Source organism: Salvelinus namaycush, unplaced genomic scaffold (genome assembly GCF_016432855.1).
Source record: "Salvelinus namaycush isolate Seneca unplaced genomic scaffold, SaNama_1.0 Scaffold223, whole genome shotgun sequence".
Taxonomy (NCBI): Eukaryota; Metazoa; Chordata; class Actinopteri; order Salmoniformes; family Salmonidae; genus Salvelinus; species Salvelinus namaycush.
Window position 1 is genome coordinate 99,621 of NW_024059042.1, and position 18,814 is coordinate 118,434.

Genomic DNA, 18,814 nt, shown 5'->3' on the forward strand with positions numbered 1-18,814 from the left:
TAGAATGATTACCAGATAGCATTTTGTAGCCTAATTCATTAAATTACAAACTATTTATATTGCCATTATTAGGCTGTGCCATAGGCCTATTTTATTACAACACACCGGATCATGAATAACCTTACACAAAAATGTACATATCCTTCCACTGCCTCCCAGTGTTTTTTATTCTCTAGATTCTTAGAAAAAAAAACGTTCTGGATCAAAACAAAAAGGGTTCTATTGATCGCTTCATATACTGTATGTCCCCCCCCCCCCAGGGGTTCTTCTTCACTTAACCAAAATTGGTTCCATATAGAACCCTTGGGTTCCATATAGTGTTCTAAATGGGATTCCATATAGGATTCTAAATGGGATTCCATATAGGATTCTAAATGGGATTCCATATAGTGTTCTAAATGGGATTCCATATAGGATTCTAAATGGGATTCCATATAGTGTTCTAAATGGGATTCCATACAGGGTTCTGTAACCAATTTCGGTTCTATATAGAACCTTAAGCGGTGCCATATATGAAGCAAGCATATATCCCTATATGGTTCTATGCAGAACCTGTTTTTCTAAGAGTATAGCCTAAAATAAGGCTATAGCGGTAGGTCACGTCATTCAGTCCTGTCCTATCATGAAACAATACAGTGTTTATGAGCTATACATTTCATAACGAACGTCGCAAACGTGAGAAAATGTTACATTGAAAATGTGTGTGTGGACCACTTCAATGCTGGATGATTTACCTGACGCATGACAAATGTTACGAACCGGCTGATGCAAACATGAAATGCCGGTAAAATTGTATAAATGCCGACAGAAAATGTGTTCGTTCGACACGGTGGTATCTTTTTGTGTCGGTAAAATTCATTATGATGAGAAATAGCGGTGGAAATGCCTTTATGCGCAAATATTGATATAATAAGCATTATATCGAAGTAAACTTGCAATATGCAGTGTGGTCCTCCCATTTTGACTCAGGAAAGCATGCAGTTTGTTAGGCTGCAGATTAAATAAATGATGATGAACTTCACAGGATGGTGAATGTTCAAGGTGATTAGCTTGATGCTCCTTTCCAATCAATATCATCAGGCAAAAAGTCAGCTTGATGGAAAAACATCTCTGATGGGAAAATGAGCATATAGGTCGTTTTAAATAAAACGTCACAATACGTTCGATTTGGCTGTTGGGGGGGGGGGGAAGGGGACCCCCAGCTCCGGTAAAATCATTGACAACTACGTGCCATTTTTAAAGGATTGTGAAATACATGTTATAACTATTTGGTTTTAATATCATCACCTATTGAGGATAGTCAGAACTGCACACTTCCCGGTTATTCCATACAAAACAACTGCGCACATTTCGCTCTCTATCATACAGCAAGTAACTGCATGCTTTTCGTGATCAGTAAACATCAATGATCATGTCATTTAAGATGGGTGAAGACACCTATCCATTTGACCTGTAGCTAGCAAACAACAGAATTTAGCTTGCTTCATCAGAGATTGGGTTTTTGGGAAGAGTTTAACACCGGCAAGTCCTCGTCCTAGTAAAGTTGTCGGACTACTGTCATCACCACTATAGATGGCAAGCAAATCAAACAATATTTGGATATAGCCATCTACTTTATCCCCTGAAAGTTAGCTTGTTAACACCCGTTCTGCCAGTCACGTTCTGTTAAAGGTACATTTTGTTAATGTTACATTCTGTTAAAGGTCCCCAAAGTACACACACATCCCTGGGTCGCTCCTCTTTTCAGTTCGCTGCAGCTAGCGACTGGAACGAGCTGCAACAAACACTCAACCTGGACAGTTTTATCTCCATCTCTTCATTCAAAGACTCAATCATGGACACTCTTACTGACAGTTGTGGCTGCTTTGCGTGTATTGTTGTCTCTACCTTCTTGACCTTTGTGCTGTTGTCTGTGCCCATTAATGTTTGTACCCTGTTTTGCGCCTCTGCCATGTTGTGCTGCTACCATGTTGTGCTGCTACCATGTTGTTGTCATGTGTTGCTGCCGTGCTATATTGTTGTCTTAGGTCTCTCTTTAAGGAGTGTTGTCTCTCTTGTCGCGATGTGTGTTTTGTCCTATATTTTTATTTAATTTATTTTTAATCCCAGCCCGGTCCCAGCAGGAGGCCTTTTGTCTTTTGGTAGGTCTTCGTTGTAAATAAGAATTTGTTCTTAACTGACTTTCCTAGTTAAATAAAGATTAAATTAAATAAAACAAATTGACATGATGTTATTAGCTAGCTAGCCAATTTTACGTAGTCCATCAATCAATCAATGTAGCCTGTCTGTCAGCCGAAATCCTAATTAAACACTTAAAAACAATATTGAAATTGGGATCATGTTAGCTAACTTCGCTAGGTAGGCCTACATTGGTTGGAGAAAACAATGACACTAGGTTTACTTACCACTATATGTTTAGCCAACTGTACAAAGTTTCTACCGGTATCTTGCAAAGTAAACATAACCCGTTATTACGGCTCGTTTTCACTAGCAAGCGGTACATTACGGTGTGCCGGTTCGGCCGCAGAGAGAGGCTCGTTTGTGGGCAGCATATAGCAGCACGGTTTGATTGTGGGTCAAGAATCCAGCATAGCAAGTTTGTAGGAAGGTCTAGTTATTCAATTGGTAAATAGTAATATGCTCTAAAACGCTCTGGTGACTAACACACTTTGCTGCCCTGTTTCTAATCGTCCACATGGCTGGGAGAACCTATTCAAGTAGGTAAATATATTTAGAAAATGTAAAACAAAAAACGATGTATTATTAACTAACTAGCTACAGTGCAGGCTTACTCAAAAGAGCTGCTAACATGGCTAGCTAGCTATCTAGCCAACTTTACATACTGTATAGATAGCTAGCTAAGTGAATTAAATATCACCAGCTACCTAACGTCATATTATCTAGCTATCTTGATGTATCTATCACTGTAAAAACAACTCTAAATGCATTTGTAGGTAGCTAGCTAACAGCTATGGGGGTAGGTGATAGCTGCCCCAACTGTCAAAGTGAGAGAGTAGGCTATTCTGGATAGGGCAGGTACTTTTTAGTAGTTCCTGTCCCTGGAAGTGAGGACGGAGATAATAGTAACATAATATTCAGTGCGGTCTAATTTGAGTTTAATCAAGTCTGTTTCTTGTGAGGTTTTCTGTCCTCAGATACAGAGAGCTGTGGTTCTCAGTCCTGGTCCTGGGGACTCAAAGGGGTGCACATTTTTTTTTTTTCCAGCTGATTCAAATCATCAACTCTTCATCAAGCTTCAAGTGGTATTTCTGTATTCATTTGTGATGCTATCCTTGATATGATCCTGCTATTGTCACATGCACATGTGTGTGTACATGCATCTATCCAATGTTATCATGATTTGTTATAAGCGATATTCTACTTTAGTAATCCACAATGACCTGGTGATGTTAATGTCTAATAATGACATTATCTTCTAAATTCCTACAGATACCTTGTAACTGGAGATTCCTTCAAAACGATTGCCTGCAGTTACCGTGTAGGGCACTGCAAGGTTTGGTGACCAGGGCCATCTGGGACTGCCTCCTGGAGGAATTCAGGTGTGTGAAGGCTACCTGTGTCCTGCATAACTTCATGAGGATGGACACGAGGACCAGGAGGGGATCTGCAGCTCGCCGCCGCGTGCCAGAGGAGAAGTCTGCTGCTCTGCAGGATGTTTCAAGGATGGGGTCAAATAACGCAGCAAGAGAGGCAATCCATGTGCGGGAGATGTTCACCTCCTACTTCTTCGAAGAGGGTGCTGTTCCCTGGCAACACCATAGACTACACTATGCACAACCAAAGGCTCTTTTAAGAGCCATTCACATTGCAATAAGAGTATTCTTTCATTTACTTAACTTTGTCAAATGCAGTTATTCAATTCTCAGTTTCTCTCCCTTTGATTTCTACTTCTCAGGTGAGGTGCTGTTCAGGTGAGGGTGCTGTTCAGGTGAGGTGCTGTTTAGGTGAGGTGCTGTTCAGGTGAGGTGCTGTTCAGGTGAGGGTGCTGTTCAGGTGAGGTGCTGTTCAGGTGATGGTGCTGTTCAGGTGAGGTGCTGTTCAGGTGAGGGTGCTGTTCAGGTGAGGTGCTGTTCAGGTGAGGTGCTGTTCAGGTGAGGGTGCTGTTCAGGTGAGGGTGCTGTTCAGGTGAGGTGCTGTTCAGGTGAGGGTGCTGTTCAGGTGAGGTGCTGTTCAGGTGAGGTGCTGTTCAGGTGAGGGTGCTGTTCAGGTGAGGGTGCTGTTCAGGTGAGGGTGCTGTTCAGGTGAGGTGCTGTTCAGGTGAGGGTGCTGTTCAGGTGAGGGTGCTGTTCAGGTGAGGTGCTGTTCAGGTGAGGGTGCTGTTCAGGTGAGGTGCTGTTCAGGTGAGGGTGCTGTTCAGGTGAGGTGCTGTTCAGGTGAGGGTGCTGTTCAGGTGAGGGTGCTGTTCAGGTGAGGTGCTGTTTAGGTGAGGGTGCTGTTCAGGTGAGGGTGCTGTTCAGGTGAGGGTGCTGTTCAGGTGAGGTGCTGTTCAGGTGAGGTGCTGTTCAGGTGAGGTGCTGTTTAGGTGAGGGTGCTGTTCAGGTGAGGGTGCTGTTCAGGTGAGGTGCTGTTCAGGTGAGGTGCTGTTCAGGTGAGGGTGCTGTTTAGGTAAGGGTTTGATGTCTGTTCGCTGCTCTGGCACCCCAATGGTGGAACAAACTCCCTCACGACGCCAGGTCAGCGGAGTCAATCACCACCTTCCGGAGACACCTGAAACCCCACCTCTTTAAGGAATACCTAGGATAGGATAAAGTAATCCTTCTAACCCCCCCCCCCCCCCCCCCCCCCCTTAAAAGAGTTAGATGCACTATTGTAAAGTGGTTGTTCCACTGGATATCATAAGGTGAATGCACCAATTTGTAAGTCGCTCTGGATAAGAGCGTCTGCTAAATGACTTAAATGTAAATGTAAATGTAATGTCTGTACAAAAACAAAACAGGCTATTTTAAGTCACCCGTATTGAAACAATTTGGAACAATTAGACACCCTATAACACACACCTACACACTCATGTATCAATCTGATTGATGGATTGTGTTGTGCAGTAAGCAGGCTCAGGTGTATAACTGTGGCTCCTTCCACCTTCAAAGAATAGGCAAGAGGGCCAACCATGGAGAATAGTAAGACACTTCATTATTTCTATAACTACGCTATGTTGTTTGTCCTTGTGTGTCTGTTCATGTTTTTCAGCATAAAGTACTCTGCAGCCACTTCGTGTGGTGTGGACACCAGGTGAGGCCACACACAGATTCCTGTTGAACACTGTCGCTTTAACTACCTTATTTTCTCAATAACAGTCTCTCTCCTTCACTTCATCCCTCTCTCCCACTTCTCCCTAAATCCTCTAGGTTATATCAGCTGTGTCGGTGAACCCCTCCCGCATCTGAACTGGCTGACAGAGAGGCCACAGCATGATCAGAGGTGAGAGGTCACTTGATCAGGCCAACAGGGAAGTATTATGAAAGAGATGCTTTACATTGAAATACAGATAGAGATGTAGTAGTTCCCAGAGTTAATGATCCCAGTGTAACAGTATAACTTTAAATCGTCCCCTCGCCCCGACACGGGCGCGAACCAGGGACCTTCTGCACACATCAACAACAGTCACCCACGAAGCGTCGTTACCCATCGCTCCACAAAAGCCGCGGCCCTTGCAGAGCAAGGTGCAACACTACTTCTAGGTTTCAGAGCAAGTGACGTAACTGATTGAAACGCTAGTAGCGCGTACCCGCTAACTAGCTAGCCATTTCACATCCGTTACACTAGGTCAGTTTATATTATACAGGAAGTATTATTAAAGAGATGCTTTACATTGAAATACAGATAGATGTAGTAGTCCCAGAGTTAATGATCCCAGGTCAGTTTTGCATTTCACCTCCTGATGATTATGATGACTGACAGTGTTAGAATAAATAAAAAATAAAATAAAAAAAGACTTAAACATGTTAATTCCATCTGTCTCTCGTCTGCAGGTATGATTTGATATGAGGATGCCAACCCCCAGTCCCGTCATCGCCACTTCACCCGCTCTTAAGATAACCTTCGGGCCGACGAGAGACACTTATGTAATTGTGATGAACTGAGAGAATATTAGGGTAGCACTGTGATTCATTAATCATATGCTGCCTTCCCTGCTCCTCTGTTCTTACCTCTTTCCCTCCCTCTGTCTTTTACACCTCTCTCGCTTCCTCTGTTTTTATACTGCACATCAGATGTGCATTGAAGTAAAGATTGAACTTATATTTATAATATTACAATTATAATATTTGGATAATGAAATTCTTTCAATAAAGCATTTCACATTCTCCACTGGTTGAAATTAAGTCTAATTTGATGAAATACTCCACCTATCCTGTGTTTATCAGATCAATGCAGATGAAGGAAATTGGATATTGAGATGAACCGGTGTTAGAGTATTTACATGATGCATAGGAAGTGTAGTGTAGTGTTTAAAAAAAGATCTATTTCTGTATATATGAATTACAAATCAGCCTTTAACTCGTTAAATCACGTGTAACCATTGATATCCCAGGACCAAGATTGGTAAACACTGTTGAAGTGTATAATTGTAATACATACATGCACTGAAGACACAGCATCATTCAAAGACTGGAATTTGACACTCCTGGTATTGGATATGACTGAAAAATAATCCCAAAGACATCTCTGCTTGACAGACAGAGCCCACAAAATGAACCCAAACCACTCACACTTGTCAGGTATAGTTCACTTTTATTTGATATATCCTAAATATCAAATTAATGGCGGCCAATATTGAGAGATATCGTGAGGCTACCCTACGTAAATGAAATTACATGATTATTCATGTTTACTGATTGTGAAAAGCAAGCAGTTACTTGCTGTATAACTTTAATTAACGATAGAACAACATTTGCGCAATGGAATAATCTGACATTTGTAGGTCTGACTATGTTCTTCAAGAGGTGATGATGATATTACAACCAAATAGTTAACATTTATTTAACAATACTTTTAAAAGGTTTTATATACTGTCATTTGAAGTATGTCCCATATCACATGACCCATGTACTCGACAACAGAGTTGTCAAACGGGTTTTAGATACTGTCGTTGAAGTATGTCCCATATCACATGACCCATGTACTCGACAACAGAGTTGTCAAACGGGTTTTAGAATCTGTCATTTGAAGTATGTCCCATATCACATGACCCATGTACTCGACAACGGAAGAGAACTTTCAAAGAATCACGAACAAGGCGGGAAAGTTGGTTATTCGTTCTGACCAATCAATCCACTCGTGTAGCAACGCTGCTGCGGAGTGTGTACAGTGGAGAGGGACGAGGAAGCGAACATATTAGTCTATAAGATAAACGACGAGTTATTTTTTCCAATTTTATACCCAAGGAGGTACTTCAGCTCAAACCAAGAACGGTGAGTTAAAACAAACCTAATTGATTGACAAAATCTAGCTAACGCATTATCAATCTATAGATGGCGAATTAGCTTGCAAACGGCTAGCCAGCCAGCGAGATTTGGCCTGCTTTCACCATCCACGCTTGTTAGTTAGCTAATATTAGTAGCTAACGTTAGCCAATGTTACCCGATAGAAAACCGCTGATTAGCTAACGTTAGACAATGTTACCCGATAGAAAACCGCTGATTAGCTAACGTTAGCCAATGTTACCCGATAGAAAACCGCTGATTAGCTAACGTTAGCCAATGTGCATGTAGTTGAGACCAAGTTGGCTAGCTACTGCGGATCAACTAGCTAGCCAGTTACGTATGCTAGCTAGTTAATCACATTAGCTAGCCTACCTACCCACCCAACTAGCTTGCTAACTTGCTAGATTTTCAGCACACCCAATTCATGTAATTGAATTTCCAGGACAGTAACGTTCTCGTGTATAAAACTTTACAGGTCATGTTGCGTTACATGTTGGTTTGTTTTGTTTATTTCGCCAACACAAGTATGGCAGCTTAGCTAACAAGTATGTCAGCTAGCAAGCTAAGCTTCATACCTGATCATGTTATGGTTTTCAAGAGAACGTTACATCCGGGCTTTCTCCATCTACTTCAGGGGTGAACTACTCTGCAGGAAAGCTCCTACAGAATCCCAGTATGACCTAATAGCTGTGGTATCTGTTCTCTCCCTGCAGATGACTGGCTCGAACGAGTACAAACTGAACCAGGGACCAGAGGACAGTATCTCTGCTGTTAAGTTCAGCCCCAGTACAGGCCAGTTCCTTCTAGTGTCCTCTTGGGACTGTACTGTCAGGCTCTACGATGTGGGAGGCAACTCCATGAGGATCAAATATTCACACCTGGCACCTGTGCTGGATTGTGCTTTCTATGTAAACAAGTTTTTTGTTTGTTGTCATAAGCATTCCATAGTAATCAGTTACTCAATTTTAAATGCAGAGTTGTCTACTTTGCCACACACACACGCAGACACACACTAAGAAGAAGAAACATGACAATATTGTTAAAGTACATTTCTACAAACAATGTAAAATGGTGTGGCCCCTCCCCTGGTCAAGGAATATGTTTTGAGTCAGATATCTCTTCTCTTGTAGGACCCTACACATGCCTGGAGCGGAGGATTGGACACGCAGTTGAAAACCCACGACTTGAATACAGATCAAGGTGTGCCTGTCAATATGTCACCGCTGAATTGTGTGCTTCCTCTTCCTGTTAGATAAACAGTGTTTTTAACGGTCCATATTTTCTCCCGTTGTGTAGATACAATAGTTGGGACACACGATGCCCCCATTCGCTGTGTGGAATACTGTCCCGAGGTCAACGTCATGGTAACGGGTAGCTGGGACAGGTCAGTCAGGCTGTGGGACCCCAGGACCCCCTGCAACGCTGGCACCTTCACACAGCCTGAAAAGGTAGAGCTATCAAAACTCTGTATGAAACATTCCTAGGCAAGCGTTTATATGTCTACATTCATAAAGACCAAAGCACACATTGACCTCATTTTTCAATTCTGATTTCAAGTTCATAAATGTATAGTCTGTTTTTTTTTTGGTGAGAATGGACATACTTACTGGCATATGGACATTGAGAGAAATTGATTGTTATACACACATTTTAAGACTGTTCTCGTGTCTTTGTCTCTTTAACGAAGGTGTACACCCTCTCTGTGGCTGGAGAACGTCTGATAGTGGGGACAGCAGGGAGAAGGGTGTTGGTCTGGGACCTGAGGAATATGGGTTATGTCCAGCAGAGGAGAGAGTCCAGTCTGAAATACCAGACACGAGCCATCAGGGCCTTCCCTAACAAACAGGTAAACCTCTAGTCTAGCTCAGTACCAGACACGAGGCATCAGGGCCTTCCCTAACAAACAGGTAAACCTCTAGTCTAGTTCAGTACCAGACACGAGGCATCAGGACCTTCCCTAACAAACAGGTAAACCTCTAGTCTACCTCAGTACCAGACACGAGGCATCAGGGCCTTCCCCTAACAAACAGGTAAACCTCTAGTCTAGTTCAGTACCAGACACGAGCCATCAGGACCTTCCCTAACAAACAGGTAAACCTCTAGTCTAGTTCAGTACCAGACACGAGGCATCAGGGCCTTCTCTAACAAACAGGTAAACCTCTAGTCTACCTCAGTACCAGACACGAGCCATCAGGGCCTTCCCTAACAAACAGGTAAACCTCTAGTCTAGCTCAGTACCAGACACGAGCCATCAGGGCCTTCCCTAACAAACAGGTAAACCTCTAGTCTAGTTCAGTACCAGACACGAGGCATCAGGGCCTTCCCCTAACAAACAGGTAAACCTCTAGTCTAGCTCAGTACCAGACATGAGGCATCAGGGCCTTCCCTAACAAACAGGTAAACCTCTAGTCTAGCTCAGTACCAGACACGAGCCATCAGGGCCTTCCCTAACAAACAGGTAAACCTCTAGTCTAGTTCAGTACCAGACACGAGCCATCAGGGCCTTCCCTAACAAACAGGTAAACCTCTAGTCTACCTCAGTACCAGACACGAGCCATCAGGGCCTTCCCTAACAAACAGGTAAACCTCTAGTCTACCTCAGTACCAGACACGAGGCATCAGGGCCTTCCCTAACAAACAGGTAAACCTCTAGTCTAGCTCAGTACCAGACACGAGGCATCAGGACCTTCCCTAACAAACAGGTAAACCTCTAGTCTAGCTCAGTACCAGACACGAGGCATCAGGGCCTTCCCTAACAAACAGGTAAACCTCTAGTCTAGTTCAGTACCAGACACGAGGCATCAGGGCCTTCCCTAACAAACAGGTAAACCTCTAGTCTAGCTCAGTACCAGACACGAGGCATCAGGGCCTTCCCTAACAAACAGGTAAACCTCTAGTCTAGCTCAGTACCAGACACGAGGCATCAGGGCCTTCTCTAACAAACAGGTAAACCTCTAGTCTAGTTCAGTACCAGACACGAGGCATCAGGGCCTTCTCTAACAAACAGGTAAACCTCTAGTCTAGCTCAGTACCAGACACGAGGCATCAGGGCCTTCCCTAACAAACAGGTAAACCTCTAGTCTAGCTCAGTACCAGACACGAGCCATCAGGGCCTTCCCCTAACAAACAGGTTAACCTCTAGTCTAGCTCAGTACCAGACACGAGGCATCAGGACCTTCCCCTAACAAACAGGTAAACCTCTAGTCTAGTTCAGTACCAGACACGAGGCATCAGGACCTTCCCTAACAAACAGGTAAACCTCTAGTCTAGTTCAGTACCAGACACGAGGCATCAGGGCCTTCCCTAACAAACAGGTAAACCTCTAGTCTAGCTCAGTACCAGACACGAGGCATCAGGGCCTTCCCTAACAAACAGGTAAACCTCTAGTCTAGCTCAGTACCAGACACGAGGCATCAGGGCCTCCCCTAACAAACAGGTAAACCTCTAGTCTAGTTCAGTACCAGACACGAGGCATCAGGACCTTCCCTAACAAACAGGTAAACCTCTAGTCTAGCTCAGTACCAGACACGAGGCATCAGGGCCTTCCCTAACAAACAGGTAAACCTCTAGTCTACCTCAGTACCAGACACGAGGCATCAGGACCTTCTCTAACAAACAGGTAAACCTCTAGTCTAGCTCAGTACCAGACACGAGGCATCAGGACCTTCCCTAACAAACAGGTAAACCTCTAGTCTAGCTCAGTTCCAGACACGAGCCATCAGGACCTTCCCTAACAAACAGGTAAACCTCTAGTCTAGCTCAGTACCAGACACGAGGCATCAGGACCTTCCCTAACAAACAGGTAAACCTCTAGTCTAGCTCAGTACCAGACATGAGGCATCAGGGCCTTCCCTAACAAACAGGTAAACCTCTAGTCTAGCTCAGTACCAGACACGAGGCATCAGGACCTTCCCTAACAAACAGGTAAACCTCTAGTCTACCTCAGTACCAGACACGAGGCATCAGGGCCTTCCCTAACAAACAGGTAAACCTCTAGTCTAGCTCAGTACCAGACACGAGGCATCAGGGCCTTCCCTAACAAACAGGTAAACCTCTAGTCTAGCTCAGTACCAGACACGAGGCATCAGGACCTTCCCTAACAAACAGGTAAACCTCTAGTCTACCTCAGTACCAGACACGAGGCATCAGGGCCTTCCCTAACAAACAGGTAAACCTCTAGTCTAGCTCAGTACCAGACACGAGGCATCAGGACCTTCCCTAACAAACAGGTAAACCTCTAGTCTAGCTCAGTACCAGACACGAGCCATCAGGGCCTTCCCTAACAAACAGGTAAACCTCTAGTCTAGCTCAGTACCAGACACGAGGCATCAGGACCTTCCCTAACAAACAGGTAAACCTCTAGTCTACCTCAGTACCAGACACGAGGCATCAGGGCCTTCCCTAACAAACAGGTAAACCTCTAGTCTAGCTCAGTACCAGACACGAGGCATCAGGGCCTTCCCTAACAAACAGGTAAACCTCTAGTCTACCTCAGTACCAGACACGAGGCATCAGGACCTTCTCTAACAAACAGGTAAACCTCTAGTCTAGCTCAGTACCAGACACGAGGCATCAGGACCTTCCCTAACAAACAGGTAAACCTCTAGTCTAGCTCAGTTCCAGACACGAGCCATCAGGACCTTCCCTAACAAACAGGTAAACCTCTAGTCTAGCTCAGTACCAGACACGAGGCATCAGGACCTTCCCTAACAAACAGGTAAACCTCTAGTCTAGCTCAGTACCAGACACGAGGCATCAGGACCTTCCCTAACAAACAGGTAAACCTCTAGTCTACCTCAGTACCAGACACGAGGCATCAGGGCCTTCCCTAACAAACAGGTAAACCTCTAGTCTAGCTCAGTACCAGACACGAGGCATCAGGGCCTTCCCTAACAAACAGGTAAACCTCTAGTCTAGCTCAGTACCAGACACGAGGCATCAGGACCTTCCCTAACAAACAGGTAAACCTCTAGTCTAGCTCAGTACCAGACACGAGCCATCAGGGCCTTCCCTAACAAACAGGTAAACCTCTAGTCTAGCTCAGTACCAGACACGAGGCATCAGGACCTTCCCTAACAAACAGGTAAACCTCTAGTCTACCTCAGTACCAGACACGAGGCATCAGGGCCTTCCCTAACAAACAGGTAAACCTCTAGTCTAGCTCAGTACCAGACACGAGGCATCAGGACCTTCCCTAACAAACAGGTAAACCTCTAGTCTACCTCAGTACCAGACACGAGGCATCAGGACCTTCCCTAACAAACAGGTAAACCTCTAGTCTAGCTCAGTGCTTGTCTAACCTCTCCTTGGGACCCCCAGACCTTTCACTATTTTGTAGTAGCTCTGCACTATCTCGCCTGATTGACCTAGTGAAGGGCTTGATGCTTAGTTGACCAGTTGAATCAGGTGAGTTAGCTGTGGAATAGTTAAATACATGGAACTGTTGGGGGTCCCCTGGTTTAACACGTCTGTGGGCTGGGAAGAAGGTGATGTCATATCATTATACTAAACGTCACTTAGATTTTATACACAGCAACGTACGGTGACATCATGCGTGTTTTAGTAGGCCTATGTGATCCCCTTGCTGGACTTGAACCCTTGGCATTGAGCCAGACAGGACCACACATCGTTGTCTGTCTGTCTGGTGAGACCAGATGATACTGTCTGTCTGTCTGGTGAGACCAGGTGTTATTGTCTGCTGAGACCAGATGATATTGTCTGCTGAGACCAGATGATATTGTCTGTCTGTCTGGTGAGACCAGATGTTATTGTCTGTCTGTCTGCTGAGACCAGATGTTATTGTCTGTCTGTCTGGTGAGACCAGATGATACTGTCTGTCTGTCTGGTGAGACCAGATGTTATTGTCTGTCTGTCTGCTGAGACCAGATGATACTGTCTGTCTGTCTGGTGAGACCAGATGATACTGTCTGTCTGTCTGGTGAGACCAGATGTTACTGTCTGTCTGTCTGGTGAGACCAGATGATACTGTCTGTCTGTCTGGTGAGACCAGATGATACTGTCTGTCTGGTGAGACCAGATGATACTGTCTGTCTGGTGAGACCAGATGATACTGTCTGTCTGTCTGGTGAGACCAGATGATACTGTCTGTCTGGTGAGACCAGATGATACTGTCTGTCTGGTGAGACCAGATGATACTGTCTGTCTGGTGAGACCAGATGATACTGTCTGTCTGTCTGTCTGGTGAGACCAGATGTTATTGTCTGTCTGTCTGGTGAGACCAGATGTTATTGTCTGTCTGGTGAGACCAGATGATACTGTCTGTCTGTCTGGTGAGACCAGGTGTTATTGTCTGCTGAGACCAGATGATATTGTCTGTCTGTCTGGTGAGACCAGATGATACTGTCTGTCTGTCTGGTGAGACCAGATGATACTGTCTGTCTGTCTGGTGAGACCAGATGATACTGTCTGTCTGTCTGGTGAGACCAGATGTTACTGTCTGTCTGTCTGGTGAGACCAGATGTTACTGTCTGTCTGTCTGGTGAGACCAGATGATACTGTCTGTCTGGTGAGACCAGATGATACTGTCTGTCTGTCTGGTGAGACCAGATGATACTGTCTGTCTGTCTGGTGAGACCAGATGATACTGTCTGTCTGTCTGGTGAGACCAGATGATACTGTCTGTCTGGTGAGACCAGATGATACTGTCTGTCTGGTGAGACCAGATGATACTGTCTGTCTGGTGAGACCAGATGATACTGTCTGTCTGGTGAGACCAGATGATACTGTCTGTCTGTCTGGTGAGACCAGATGTTACTGTCTGTCTGTCTGGTGAGACCAGATGATACTGTCTGTCTGGTGAGACCAGATGATACTGTCTGTCTGTCTGGTGAGACCAGATGATACTGTCTGTCTGTCTGGTGAGACCAGATGATACTGTCTGTCTGTCTGGTGAGACCAGATGATACTGTCTGTCTGTCTGGTGAGACCAGATGATACTGTCTGTCTGTCTGGTGAGACCAGATGATACTGTCTGTCTGTCTGGTGAGACCAGATGATACTGTCTGTCTGTCTGCTGAGACCAGGTGTTATTGTCTGCTGAGACCAGATGTTATTGTCTGTCTGTCTGGTGAGACCAGGTGTTATTGTCTGTCTGGTGAGACCAGGTGTTATTGTCTGTCTGCTGAGACCAGGTGGTATTGTCTGTCTGCTGAGACCAGGTGGTATTGTCTGTCTGCTGAGACCAGGTGATACTGTCTGTCTGTCTGGTGAGACCAGATGATACTGTCTGTCTGTCTGCTGAGACCAGATGATACTGTCTGTCTGTCTGGTGAGACCAGATGATACTGTCTGTCTGTCTGGTGAGACCAGATGATACTGTCTGTCTGTCTGGTGAGACCAGATGATACTGTCTGTCTGTCTGGTGAGACCAGATGATACTGTCTGTCTGTCTGGTGAGACCAGATGATACTGTCTGTCTGTCTGGTGAGACCAGATGATACTGTCTGTCTGTCTGCTGAGACCAGATGTTATTGTCTGTCTGTCTGGTGAGACCAGATGATACTGTCTGTCTGTCTGCTGAGACCAGATGATACTGTCTGTCTGTCTGGTGAGACCAGATGATACTGTCTGTCTGTCTGGTGAGACCAGATGATACTGTCTGTCTGTCTGCTGAGACCAGATGATACTGTCTGTCTGTCTGCTGAGACCAGATGATACTGTCTGTCTGTCTGGTGAGACCAGATGATACTGTCTGTCTGTCTGGTGAGACCAGATGATACTGTCTGTCTGTCTGGTGAGACCAGATGATACTGTCTGTCTGTCTGGTGAGACCAGATGATACTGTCTGTCTGTCTGGTGAGACCAGATGTTACTGTCTGTCTGTCTGGTGAGACCAGATGTTACTGTCTGTCTGTCTGGTGAGACCAGATGATACTGTCTGTCTGTCTGGTGAGACCAGATGTTATTGTCTGTCTGTCTGGTGAGACCAGATGATACTGTCTGTCTGTCTGGTGAGACCAGATGATACTGTCTGTCTGTCTGGTGAGACCAGATGATACTGTCTGTCTGTCTGCTGAGACCAGATGATACTGTCTGTCTGTCTGGTGAGACCAGATGATACTGTCTGTCTGTCTGGTGAGACCAGATGATACTGTCTGTCTGTCTGGTGAGACCAGATGATACTGTCTGTCTGTCTGGTGAGACCAGATGATACTGTCTGTCTGTCTGGTGAGACCAGATGATACTGTCTGTCTGTCTGGTGAGACCAGATGATACTGTCTGTCTGTCTGCTGAGACCAGGTGTTATTGTCTGCTGAGACCAGGTGTTATTGTCTGCTGAGACCAGGTGTTATTGTCTGGTGAGACCAGATGTTATTGTCTGGTGAGACCAGATGTTATTGTCTGGTGAGACCAGGTGTTTCTGTGTGTCTGCTGAGACCAGGTGTTTCTGTGTGTCTGCTGAGACCAGGTGTTACTGTCTGCTGAGACCAGGTGTTATTGTCTGCTGAGACCAGATGTTATTGTCTGGTGAGACCAGATGTTATTGTCTGGTGAGACCAGATGTTATTGTCTGTTTGAAGGGCTATGTCCTGAGCTCCATAGAAGGACGTGTTGCTGTGGAGTACCTGGACCCCAGCCAAGAGGTGCAGAAGAAGAAGTACGCCTTCAAATGCCACCGGCTGAAGGAGAACGGGATTGAACAGGTCTATCCCGTCAACGCCATCTCCTTCCACAGTGTTCACAACACCTTCGCCACAGGTGGGAGACTTTCTATGGTCACTAATATAACAACTCAGCCGTCATTTGACTGCTTTTAAAATGTTCAACTACATATTTAAATAAATAAATAAAAATAAGAACAATTATTGAACCAGAATATTAAAACAAGTATCCATGAAGCTTGATTTTTATTTCCTGCTGTTTTATGGTCTATTATCATGTGACCTCTTGGATTAATATCTTGGATTAATATCGCCAAGGGAACGCTTGATGAATGATTAGCCTCCAGATTATAATCTTGGTAATTCATAACTACTCTGTAGATAAAATGTCCATTCGTTCCTCCGTTGACCTTGAAAACCCCCCCTCTCTCCGTCCTTCTACCAGGTGGCTCAGACGGCTTTGTGAACATCTGGGACCCGTTCAACAAGAAGCGTCTCTGTCAGTTCCACCGTTACCCGACGTCGATCGCCTCCCTGGCCTTCAGTAACGACGGCTCCACGCTGGCCATCGCCTCCTCCTACATGCAAGAGCAGGGAGACATCAGCCACCCGGAGGACACCATCTTTATCCGCCAGGTCACAGACGCAGAAACTAAGCCCAAATGAATCAGTCAGTCTCCTGATCTGATTCTCAACCGTACTGCCTCGGGTAGTTTTCACATTGTCTCCTTTCAGCACTGTTCGCTACAACAACCATGATACAGGATCTACCGCGTGGGGGATCCAGGCCCAGTACGGCTCGGTTTGGCCCTATAGCGTGAAGCAGAACATCCAGTCCACATCCCGGTGGTCTTGTCTGGACCGCCCCACTGCCACTCACACTTTTTTGGTACATATGAATGGCAGCATTGACAAGAAGCAGGCAGCTGGTATTTATCTGGCCATCTAACTCTCTAAGTCTCTCTCCACCTTTTTCCAATATCCCATAGTTGACAGACCGATGAGGACTTGACAAAATGGCGGCCTCCTGATCTGTTCTCTAGCTTTCTCCACCTTTTCCAATATCCCATATAGCCTCCTGATCTGTTTATGTATCTGGGTGTGTGGTTCCAGGACAGTCCTGAAGGCAGCTGAATGGCTCCATCTATACAATACAACCTTCGCTGACCTTTATTCATCTGCCTATATTTGTTGGATTTAAAGTTGTTTTTTAAAATGTTTTACTTTGACCATTTATTTGTACTTTAAAAATTAAATGTGTGCTTTATTAACACATGTAAAAGGACTACACTCGTTTGTCTATAGTTGTGTCTAGCCCCCACCTCTCTAATAAACTGGTGAAATTAGGTTGTCTAGCCCCCCCCCCTCTAATAAACTGGTGAAATTAGGTTGTTGTGTCTAGCCCCCCCCCTCTAATAAACTGGTGAAATTAGGTTGTCTAGCCCCCCCCCTCTAATAAACTGGTGAAATTAGGTTGTCTAGCCCCCCCCCCTCTAATAAACTGGTGAAATTAGGTTGTCTAGCCCCCCCCCCCCCCCTCTAATAAACTGGTGAAATTAGGTTGTTGTGTCTAGCCCCCCCCCCTCTAATAAACTGGGGAAATTAGGTTGTTGTGTCTAGCCCCCACCCCTCTAATAAACTGGTGAAATTAGGTTGTCTAGCCCCCACCCCTCTAATAAACTGGTGAAATTAGGTTGTTGTGTCTAGCCCCCCCCCCCCCCCCTCTAATAAACTGGTGAAATTAGGTTGTTGTGTCTAGCCCCCACCCTCTAATAAACTGGTGAAATTAGGTTGTCTAGCCCCCCCCCTCTAATAAACTGGTGAAATTAGGTTGTTGTATCTAGCCCCCACCCCTCTAATAAACTGGTGAAATTAGGTTGTTGTGTCTAGCCCCCACCCCCTCTAATAAACTGGTGAAATTAGGTTGTCTAGCCCCCCCCCCCCCCCCCTCTAATAAACTGGTGAAATTAGGTTGTCTAGCCCCCACCCCTCTAATAAACTGGTGAAATTAGGTTGTCTAGCCCCCACCCCTCTAATAAACTGGTGAAATTAGGTTGTTGTCTAGCCCCCACCCTCTAATAAACTGGTGAAATTAGGTTGTCTAGCCCCCACCCCTCTAATAAACTGGTGAAATTAGGTTGTCTAGCCCCCACCCCTCTAATAAACTGGTGAAATTAGGTTGTCTAGCCCCCACCCCTCTAATAAACTGGTGAAATTAGGTTGTCTAGCCCCCACCCCTCTAATAAACTGGTGAAATTAGGTTGTTGTGTCTAGCCCCCACCCCTCTAATAAACTGGTGAAATTAGGTTGTCTAGCCCCCACCCCTCTAATAAACTGGTGAAATTAGGTTGTCTAGCCCCCACCCCTCTAATAAACTGGTGAAATTAGGTTGTCTAGCCCCCACCCCTCTAATAAACTGGTGAAATTAGGTTGTCTAGCCCCCCACCCCTCTAATAAACTGGTGAAATTAGGTTGTTGTGTCTAGCCCCCACCCCTCTAATAAACTGGTGAAATTAGGTTGTCTAGCCCCCACCCCTCTAATAAACTGGTGAAATTAGGTTGTCTAGCCCCCACCCCTCTAATAAACTGGTGAAATTAGGTTGTTGTGTCTAGCCCCCCACCCCTCTAATAAACTGGTGAAATTAGGTTGTTGTGTCTAGCCCCCACCCCTCTAATAAACTGGTGAAATTAGGTTGTTGTATCTAGCCCCCACCCCTCTAATAAACTGGGGAAATTAGGTTGTTGTGTCTA

The 18,814-nt window shown here is 45.2% G+C and overlaps 1 protein-coding gene across 1 annotated transcript; it reads left to right on the top strand.

Annotated features, from left to right (window-relative positions):
• Window positions 1–7,258: 7,258 nt before the first annotated feature.
• On the top strand, window positions 7,259–17,338 carry LOC120038510 (mitotic checkpoint protein BUB3). Its single transcript, XM_038984235.1, has 7 exons — window positions 7,259–7,430; window positions 8,156–8,350; window positions 8,573–8,642; window positions 8,739–8,890; window positions 9,130–9,288; window positions 15,983–16,160; window positions 16,509–17,338. Exons 2-7 carry the CDS (start codon window positions 8,156–8,158, stop codon window positions 16,727–16,729), a joined length of 975 nt encoding a protein of 324 aa, XP_038840163.1. The 5' UTR covers window positions 7,259–7,430; the 3' UTR covers window positions 16,730–17,338.
• The last annotated feature ends 1,476 nt before the right edge of the window (window positions 17,339–18,814 follow it).